This window comes from Rhinopithecus roxellana, chromosome 7 (assembly GCF_007565055.1).
Source record: "Rhinopithecus roxellana isolate Shanxi Qingling chromosome 7, ASM756505v1, whole genome shotgun sequence".
Lineage (NCBI taxonomy): Eukaryota > Metazoa > Chordata > Mammalia > Primates > Cercopithecidae > Rhinopithecus > Rhinopithecus roxellana.
This window is the reverse complement of record NC_044555.1, coordinates 57,636,228-57,646,684: the sequence shown is the minus strand read 5'-3', so window position 1 is coordinate 57,646,684 and position 10,457 is coordinate 57,636,228. Positions and strand designations below refer to the sequence as shown.

General features: G+C 56.4%; 1 protein-coding gene across 1 annotated transcript in view; it reads right to left on the bottom strand.

Annotated features, from left to right (window-relative positions):
• Nucleotides 1–347: 347 nt before the first annotated feature.
• Nucleotides 348–10,457, bottom strand: part of ATP2B3 (ATPase plasma membrane Ca2+ transporting 3) — a 63,059-nt gene continuing 52,949 nt past the window's right edge. The window contains exon 22 of the mRNA XM_030933467.1: nt 348–668. Coding sequence (XP_030789327.1) covers nt 348–668 — 321 coding nt within the window. The remainder of the gene's footprint in view (nt 669–10,457) is intronic.

Below are 10,457 nucleotides of genomic sequence, written 5' to 3'. Positions count from 1 at the left end.
CAATAGAAAAAAAGGTGGGGAACTCAGCTCTTCACACTTTCTACTTCTTCTCCTTCCTCCTTTGGACGAAGAACCTTCTCCTCCCCCTTTGTGTCCTCCTCTTCCTCCTTTTCCTCCTCCCCGTCCTCGTCTTCCTCAGTCCGGATGAGGAGCCTGTGGCAGGCTGCACCCTTGTTGAATGGATTTGGCTTCTTGCAAATGCCCTGCCAGAAAGGTCTTCAGCCACCTTAGTTGTTCCCCCGTTTTGCAGGTGTGCAGGTCCCTATATGTGTGTATGCGTGCATGTGTGCATGTGACTTCGTGTGAGTCCGAGTGTGTGTGTGCGCATGTGCTGAGACAAGTTCTTGTTAGAGGGATGTCTCCACGCTGTGGAGCGGGCTCCCGGGACTGGAGGAAAACACTGAAGAGGTAGCTGATTTGGTGACATGCGTGGTCAGGTAGATGCCGCTGTCTATGGCATTGTTGTTCTGGTTGGGGGACGGGGGCTGGGGGGCCCGGAGGCGCTCCTCGTTCTCGTCCACGTCCGTGTCGTCGATGAGAGGGATGTTGTGGGTGTAGTCATTGATCAGAAACTCGGGCGTGGCCATGAAGTTGTGAATGGAGGTCTTGGATTCTGGTTTCTCCAGGCCTTCATAGAGCGAGCTACGGAACGCTTTCACCACCCGGATCTGGAGTGGGAGATGGAGGGACAGGGCCCGACGTGGGAGCAGGGAGGGAGAAAAGGAAGGGAAAGGAAAGGAACGGTGGAAGGAAGGTAGGAAAGAAAGAAGGAGACAGTCAGTGGTCAGCTGGTGCTGGTAAGTTCCACCCACATCAATGGCTGGGGGTCATGGCATGAGAAATGTCCACCCATTTGTTGGAGGGCTGCTACGGAATGGGGTGGCTCTGCCTGCCTTTGGAAAGGGTTTTCAGGTGTGGGCCTTGGTCTCGTCAACCGATCTGCATGCAGGAAAAGATGGCAGTGTCTTTCTCTAGGCTGAGCTGGGCAGGTATTCTGGAACTCCAGAGTGCTGCACTAGGCTCGTGGCTGCGACCTCCCAATTCCCTGTCCCGGGGGGACGACTGGCTTCGGTGACCTCCGGGGTCTGCCCAATCTGAATTCCAATTTGGTAGAAAAGAAAGACGATTTGAAAAGGAGAGAATGCTGGTGAGTGGGCTCTCTTCTCGATCTTACCAGAAAGTCCGAAGTACCTGCTAGTATAAGCAAGTTCCCAGCCTATGGGCACTGCCGGCCTTTCTCGCATGGGTCTCCCTCCATCCCCCAGCTTCCATGGCTGGAGCCGGGACCTGCCATGCCCAGAGTCTCCCTGCAGCTAACTACGCTGTCCACTTCTGCATCTTCGTCTTATTTGATTCCTCAGGGCACTCAACACAGATGATCATCCCTCTTTCTGGAAACTTCTCATGGCTTCCTGACATTGCCCCTGCCTGGCCCTCTTCCACCTCACTAGCTGCTCTGGCCCCGTCTCCTCCACTGCCCTCTCTTCTGTCCCTGTGTGCCCCAGAGCTCTGGCTTGGCTCTGTCCCTCCTCCTCTCTGTCCATACCTCTCTGCCCTGGCCACAGTGCTGGGGCCCATCTGGCTATAACCAGGAACTGTGGCCCAGGCCTGTACTCAGAGCTCCAGGCCAGAGAGCCCAGCAGTCCCCAGCTGGAGGTATTTGAGACGAAAACAGCCACACTTTTGATTTGCACCCACTAAAGCCTGTCTCTGCCCAGATGCCCCTGTGGCCTCCTCATAGCCCCCGAGTCCGACTGGGTCTGGTTCAATCTGGTGCCCCTGCTCCTCTGGCCTCACTCCCCCGTCCTCTCTCCCGTCTCCTCCTCCATCTTCCAGTCAGACATTCCGAAACTTGCATCTCCACCGCCCCCCAGGGCTTCGCTCTGTGTTGTTCCCTGGCGGTCCCTCCTCACTGGAGTTAGCAGACCTCAGATGAGCAGAACTCCCTGCAGGAAAGAGCTCCCGCTGTGCCCCAGATTCCCCCAGCACAGTGGCCCTCTGCCCCCAACTGAGCTCATGGCACCTCTGAAGCCCCCTGACCCTCCAGCAGGGCACTGCTCCAAGAATGAGCTCTTCCCTCCTCTGGCTTCTCCACCTTGCCTCACGCACTCAAGTCCTTGCTGCCTCTCTTTGCTCCCTGGCCCCTCAGCCTGGGCTCCTTCCTGCTTCTAGAAGCCAGGAGTTGATGGGGAGACCTCTGCCTGGCCTCGCACAGGCCAGCGTCAGCACAGCCACCAATGGTAGCTGGCCCACCTTGTACTGCCGTCCCTATAGGGGGCAGCAGACAGAGCGCTGAGCTTCCAGGCAGACCCTGGGGTTCATCCAACACCTGTCCACCCCTCCCTATGTGAGCAGGTGGACACATTCGGAGTTCTGAAGCATTTCCAGGGCCAAGGTTCTATTTAGGATTTGGTTTTCTGGATTTAGACAAGGTGTCAGGGCTTACTCAAGGGCTAACCCCAGCTCTCTGCTAGTTTTGGTTAATAAAGTTTTACTGGTTTAAGGGCACAGTTGTGTCACGGCAGCAGAGACCAGGCCTGGAAAGCTAAAAATATTTCCTCTCTGGCTCTGTATAGGAAAAGTTAGCCGCCCCCTAGTTTAGACAATGAATCACCTTTTTTCAGTGACTTTCTTTCAGCCCTGCAGGGGCTCAGCTAGGCAAAGCACAGTGCTCCTGAACAGTTGAAACGATGCCAACCTCATCACCTCTCCAGTGCAAAAAGTGAGCCAGGGCCAGGTTTGGTGGTCCACGGCTGCAATTTCAGCACTTTGGGAGGCTGAGGTGGGCTGATCGCTTGAGACCAGGTGTTCGAGACCAACCTGGGCAATAGGGTGATACTCCCTGTTCCTATTTAAAATAATAATAATAATAAAAGTGAGCCAAAAAACTCCACATTGGAATTTTCTAGCACCCTATCTGAAATCTGGTTAGGATTTTCTCTGGATTCAGCAGATGGTCAGCTATTCTCACTCAGGCCTTTATCTCCAGACTGGTTTCTGAATTAGGGGTAACACAGAAATTGAGAATATTTTAACATTTTTAATGAAAAGAAACAGAATTCACTTTTCGTAGCCAATGCAGATGTTGCCTCATTATTTAGGCCTTTTCTGGTACAGGATTGTGGTATGGAAGCTGCCTGGGACATCGCCTACTCCAGCTGTTGCCCATGCCCGTCAAGTCACAAAAAGGACAGAACGCTGCAGGCCTTGACCCCAGGGCTGTGTGGGGTGAGTACACCAGGTGACCTTGGCCACACCCTTCTCCTCGCTGAGCTGGTGGCCTCATTCAGACCTGGGGCATGTGATCAGGCCAGGCCCCTGCTCAAACCTATGCACAGGTCTCACAGCACCTGGCTCAACTCCAAAGACCTCCACAAAGGGCAGCCAGGCCACGGAGCCAGTCCTTCCTTCCAGGCTGGGTTTCTGCTGCTACTGCTACTCCGGTCCCACCGGCTGCTCCAGCGTGCCCCTCCCGGATGGCATCTGCCTTGTTTGTGGCTTAACACCAGAGCCTGGCCCAGAGCAGCTGCTCAGCAGACACTTGGGGAATGCACAAGTGACTGAGTGAACCACTGCAGGATGGAAGGGCTGCCCCTCAACATTCTGCTGTTCGGGGGTGCTAAGCTTGGCTGGAGTCCTGGTGAGTCTGTTACAGCTGACAGTGAGTCAGCTTTCTCCAGGCTCTATTTTCCCTGCATTCTAATCCTGGGCCATTAAACAATGTTTTGGTGTTGGTCTTAGGGTAGGGTGTTTTCAGCCCACCCAACCCTGAAGGATGCAGTCAATTCCCGGGAGATTGTTTCAATGGAAAGCAGCAAACATTTCTAAGAGAGGCCCATCCCAGAGGGCTGCACTCCTACCTGGGTGCTCGAGGATGCCCTCCTTCCACCAGCCTGGGTTCACTCTGTCCTCATCTCAGGCTCCTGTACCACCTCCTGCTCTACTCCCAACCCAGGACGCGCCCCCCTCTACTGCTCCCAAAGGAATCTCATGGCCCCCAAGGCTGTCAATGCTGTTTATAGACCATCAGGTCACCGTAAATACTGCAGATACCAGCTGCACCACGTCCACTTTTTCCTGGACTGCCACACTTCTGCCCTGGCTGCCTCCCAGGTGTCCCCCCTTTGACGCCTAAAGGACCTCTCAAATTGCAGGAGGCCCAAGGAGGACTCTTATCAGTGCTCCAGCTGAACTCTGCCCACCAGCAGCCTTCCCAGTGCAGGGCTCTGGCCAAACCTCAGAGGCACTTTGACGCCCTGACCCTATGCACCAGACATCCGCGTGTCCTGTGGTCACTACCCTAACTCAAAAGCATCTTCCACATCTGAGCCTCTCCACACCTCCATTGCTGCTGCTATGTCCTGCCTGGGGTCCTGGGGTCCCCTTGGGACCGCAACCCCCACCAGCAAAGCCTTCTATCCTTCCTGTCCCTTCTCCAGGTGGAGTTTCGGAGCTCTCTCTGGCTGCCGAGTCAGACTCTTGGTTCCCCATCTGGCTCCAAACCTTCCAGTAGGCGATGGAACTGGCCCGCGTCCTGACTGTGTGGAAATTCATTGAACTGTACCCCAAAAAGCCCATTTCACTGTAGGAGAATTTAAAAAGAAAGGAAAAGAAAGCATTCTTCAGGGAGAGATGCCCCTAGGACGGTCAGGTTGGGCTGGGGGATTCCCCATCTCATCCGGGTGAGGCGCGGTGGCTCCACACTGTGTGTCCCCACCTCCTTGTGTCCTCCTGCTGTCTCCCTCTGCCACACTTCTCCGTTCCCCATCATGGCTGATGGCCCTGAGAGGCCACAGTCCTTTACACCTCACAGTCCCCCAGCGCTGTCCGACACTGCTCCAGCCCCTCCTCCTCTTCCATCCCTGACACCCGAGGGCCTTTCCTCTGGGTCTAGGTACTCTCTTCTGGCCCTCGGCCTTCCATTCCATCTGCCGGCTAACAGCCTCTCGGCTCCGGCTCCAGACTTAGGCGTCTAAGCTGCGTCTCAAACTTAGCAGGCCCAACCCCCTGGCCCCAGCCCCGTGGCTCCCTTCAAACGCCATCCAGAACCTGCCCTTCGTCCCCACCCCTCCATGCCCTTAGCATGGCAGCCCAAAAACCAGAGCGTGTCTTGGTCTCCCCGGCTACAAGCCCTCCACTGGCTGTGGCCCTCAGAGCCTGCCCCGGTCTCTCTCACTCTGCCCTCTTTTACCCCTCAGCCTCCAGCACATCCCACCTGGGGGCCTTTGCTCTGGCCACACCCCACAGCGGGAAGGCTCCCCTCACTCTTATCTCCCCCAGCAGCACGGTGCCCACTTCTGCTCCTTCCTTCAAGTGCTCCCTCCATCCGCCTTTCACTGGAAGGTATCTCCCTGGGGCAGGGGTCTGTCTGTCTGGCTCACTGCACCCAGCAGGGGCTCAGTGGACGGGGCTGAATGTCTGGGGCCTACACGGCCTGGCATCAGTCTCCTGTGCTGGCTTTGGCCATCACCATGGCTCTTTGCCCACTTTGCGATGCCCAGCTGGCTGGAGCTGTTTCCGAACGCCCCATGCAGGGGCTCGCCGGAGCCGTGACCCCTGCCCTTTCTGCTGCCTGGCTGGCCTTTCTCCTTCCTCTGAACTTAGCTCAAGTACACATCCTTAGAGAGGCTGTCCCTGGCAGTTTGTTACCAGCTTCCCAGAGGAGACACGCTGGGTGCTGTGGGCTTGGCCCGGGCTCCTGACCTGTGTGGATGAGCAGTTCTGAGCCTTACACAGGGCCGGTGACTCTGCAGACGGACAAGGCCCATCCCTGGCCACACTGAGCCAAAGCAGAAGGGGTGCAGGTATGGAGTGCCATGTGCGATGCCACTGCCAGCCAGCTGGAGTGGAGGTGCCCGCCATGTGCATGGGGACATGGGGAGACATGCCCCTGCTTAGCCTTCAAGTGCTGGAGTTTGCAGTGCAGGACTGGGGAGGAGGATGAGGGTGAAGAAGGGCCGCAGAAGCAGGGAGACAAGCGAAGGATCGAGAAGAGTAGAAAAAGGAAAGGAAAAGAGAACAATCAAAGCAAAGGCTCCTGACCCGCAGTGACAACGGAAACGACAGAAGCTGTGCCTGATACCTTCTCACTCTTCTTTCTAATTCCTCAAGCAGAAACAAGCCCTATCCTGCTGCCTCTGTGCTGGGCACCAGCTGGCCTAGGGGGCTCCATGCTCTCTGCTCAGTCTCAGTCACTACGGTTCACAGAGCTCCGATGCTTCTGGTCGATTTCCTCCCTGCCTATCCATTGCTCAGCACCAACCACCGGTCCAGAACCTTCCACTGGAGGCAGGAACCTGTCAGCTCCCCAGGCATCTGAGCTTTGAATTTAGAGCAGATTCTGAACACAGCAGCCAGGGAGACCCATGGGGAACTTCTCGCCAAGAACTTTAGGGTTTCCAGGCCCAAAACAACCCCACTTTCAAAGCGACAAAGGTGTCCTCAAGAGCCTGTGGCAATGTGAACCATCAGTCAACTCAGGCAATGAGAAGCCAAGCTCAGATAGCCTGAACACTGAGGAGAAGATGACTTCGGTCTCACCTCCCCGTGTGGGGGAAGAGCAAGGGGAAGGCCCCTTTCTCCCCCATGGGGATGTCACATGCTTGAATTAGGAAAAATGAAAATGCAAACTCCACAGCTGGCTCTTTCCCCAAGGAATCGAACCAAAGAACGGAAATGACAGACATGGTTCTGTGTGTGTTGGCAAGCCAGAACTGCTTGCAGCTGGCAAGTTTCATGAAAATTGCCTCCCACCTTGTGTGCACACTCATGCCCAGGACCGTGTGAGCCTAGGCCTGTGCTCCTGACATCAGCACTGAGCAGCTAAACTGACCTGGGTGCGGCGAGTCCCAGGCCTGTTGGGTGCTCGAACTAAAGAGGACCCAGGAGGAAGGCCCAGCTGAGCCCTTGCCTCCGTACTGGCTGAATCCAGGTGTGGGACCTCCAATTAAACTTGGGAGGTCTCTGGCCCTGGCTCCCAGCTTGGGAGTCCACACTCGGAGTGCCTGATGGGGAGGGCCTTGGACCAGGGGTTCCGGGCTGCCCTAGGCTGTGTTCTGGTGTCTACTTTAGGAATTGCCTGGAAGGGCATTCCCCTGTGGTAGGGCCCAGGTTTCCAGGAAAGCCTAGGGCAGGGCAGGGCTCTTGGGGGAGGGCTACTACTGCTTCCAGCATGGAGGCAGGGTGTAGACTGTCAAAGATCTGAGAAAAAAATGCCAATACACCGTTCCCAGAAACCAGGTAGGGAGGCTTGGCTCAAAGCACATGATCTTTCTGAGAATGCAAACTCCAGAAAACAAGACTCCTTCCACCATGGGGCTGTGAGTGTGGTGAGCATGTCGCCCTGGGCCCTGGAAAGGAGTGTCCAGGGAAAGCCTGGGACTCATGTGGCCCGGTTCAGCCCCTTTGACCACACGGTTTTCATGTTGCCAAAGCCAATAAAACCAAGCAACTGCTGTGATCTGTTTCCAGCTAATGATTAACCAGAACTAAATGGCCCTGAGGGACCCCCAGTGGCCACATGGGACCAGACTCATGGCCTGCTGCCCAACCCCTGCCCTTTGCTGGGCCAGGTCAGGTGGCATCTCAGGAACGACTCCAATAGTAAGCATCTCACACAGGCCTGGTGTTGGCGCTGCCGGAAGGATAGACTTTGGATGCGTGGCTGGGGTGTGTCTGTGTGTCCTAGTGGAAAACAGACATAAAAGTCCTCTCGAGTGGCTTTGGGGGGGCTTTCCAAATGATCGCGCACCCTCCTGTCCCTCCTAGGGGCAGACACGTAGCCCCCTGGGCCTGCTACCCTTGGTAGACCTGAGCAACTGAACCAGCTATCCCTGGCCAGCTCTCCAGAATATGGACACCCAATAGGGATAGTGATTCTGTGGCCTCGGTGTGTGGGTGTGTAGTTGAGGCATGGTGCGGGGTAGTCACCAGACTGGGCAGGGGAGGGGCAGTGGAGGCTGCCTGGAGCTGGGGATCAGAAGCTGTGGCCGGCACAGTCTGACAATGCATACAGAGGAGGGACGGGGCCTATGTTGGTACTCCTGAGTCCAGAAGCAGCAAAGGCATGGGAGGTTAGACAGGGTGGGGAGGGCTCAAGTGTGTGAGCACTGAGCCCCAGCGATCCCGAATCTCTAGACCCTTCCTAGTCACCCCCTTGCTACTTCCTGCATTGGCCCCAGGGGCACAGGGTGAGGGGATGTCATGGTACCAACCCCTGGCCCTTCTCCCTGGAGGGCCTGAGGTCCTCATTGGTAAAGGCTTGGGACAAAGGCAGCTCCAGTGCCCAGAAAAGCCCCAGTCTCCTGGTGGGCTGAAAGGCAGCCTGGCTTGGAGCAGGCAAAGAGGATGGGAAACTGTGGGTTTGCCTTAGGAAACCATGTGACTTGATGCCCCTGCAGGCCTAGTCGGGGCAGCCCTCTTGTCTAGGGGAGCTCTGTTGCAGCTTTCAGAGCATCTCTCATCCACCAGAAAGTTCCAAGTAGAGGGTGGGCACTGGTGCTAGTCCCCACTCTGCCAGGCCTGGCTGCTTATGGGACCCAGGGCAGGTCCTGGCCCTTGGGGACAACCTCCTTCCCCTGATCTCTAGGATGAGGGTACTGGGCTTGGTGATTGCTTAGGGTCCTTGAAGCGTGGAGTGGGGGTTGGGTTCTGAGTTCTAAACCAATCTGCTGCACTGTGATGATGGCAGGAGGTGGTTCTGGCGGGTGGCTTCCAGAAGTGGGCATGTCCTTGGTGTTGCCAGGTCCCCAGCCAGCATCTTCCTCCACGGCAGAGTCCTTTCTGGGATGCTGATGTTCAGCTGGGATGGGCCTCTTCAGAGGGCCCTGCCACCCACCTTCTGCTGGAGCACATAGTGTGCAAGGGACAGCTGCTCTCCTTCTGGCTATCCGCCACTTAGGGCCCCCATGGAATAGCTCGTGAACAGCAGGAGGGGTGGCGTCTCTCCCACTCTACTTACCCGGCACTGCCAGGCTCCGGAGGTGGGGAGGAGGGGGACAGATGGCCACGGAATGAAGGCAGGAAGGAAGTGCTAGGAGCCAAGGAAGAGAGGAGCAAGAGGCCGCCCCAGGGAGGAAGTGGGAGGAATCCAGAGGGAGAAGAGACAGCAGGCCCCACTGAGGCTGGGCTGGACCTGGAGAGGGACAAGGAGCTGGTCCTGGGGTGGGATGAGGCCAGAGCTGTGGAGAAGGCTCGAGGAACGCGTGGAGCGGGGCCGTGGTGGCTGCCTTCCCCTTAACTCAACAAATGGGCAGATGGACAGACAGACAGGAAGCACAGAGAGAGATGGCAAAGAGACATACGGAGGAAGTCAAGAGGGAGGGAAGCTGAGGCACAGCCATGCCCCTTGTTGCCCCTCAGCTCCCAGGAAGGAAGGTGCTGGGAGGCCACGAACCATTTTTGGCCTTAACTGACTTGGCAGAGCCTCCTGTCGGCCTCTCTGGGTGGAGTGACGGCGAGGCCCCTCTGAGCCCACGTCTAGGGCACTGGAGGCGCCAGCTGTTTTTCAGCCCAACCGCCACAGTGTTGGCCAATATTTGTGACCAGGGTAGGTGGCACCATGATGAGTGTGGAGCAAGCTGGAGGTGCGCATGGCCTGTGGTTTGCAGAAGGAGTGTGTGAGTGTGTGTGTGTGTGCGCGCGCGTGTGTGTGTGAGCACACGTGCTCTGTTCCCAAGGGGGACAGGATGGCCCTCCTCCCTTCCTTAAAGGACAGAGTGGCCCAAAACGACAGCTTATTCAAGAGGAGGGGTGACCCCCACCAGGGACCTCTCACCAGTTCCTAAAAAAAAAAAAAAAAAAAAAAGGAAAAGAAAAGAAATCAAGCTGGAAGAGTCTGTGATGGAAAAAGGCGTGGTTAAGTACTCCCATCTGCAGGGGAGTGGCGTGTTCATGTTGGCAGAGGGGAGCGCTTCAGGGGCTTGCTAGAAGGAAAGGAAAGAGGTAGCCCAGAACCATCCTGACAAGGGCTCTGGGCCCACGCGTGAAGGTTTACTATTTGGTGTGTAAACTGTCTTGAGTTTGTTGGAAAAAGCAGGCTGCCTGGCTGGACCCACTGGGTTCCCTGCATTCTCTCCCATCAGGGCGGTAGGGTCAGCGATAGAGTGGCTTTCCCTTTGTCTTTGTAAAAAGATGTAAGCAATTATGGAAGTTTCTACCTCCTTAGGATAGCCCCTGGGTTCTCTTTAAACTGTGACCAACGTGGTGGGAACTTTTTGTGGCAACGTCTTGAAGAAAAGTTGTTTCTCTCAGCTTCTCGGAGGAAGGAGGGAGAGAGTGTGGGTTAAGGATCGGGTTAAGGCCTGATCCTGAGGCTCGTTTGGAAAGAGTGAAGGCGCTTCAGGAACACCTGGCCACGTGCCCGGCCTCTGAGCACCAGTTCTAGGGACACCTCTAACACCCAGTGGCTTGGGGCAAGGCCTGCAGGGCAGGCGTCACCTGTGCAGTAGTGATTGGCC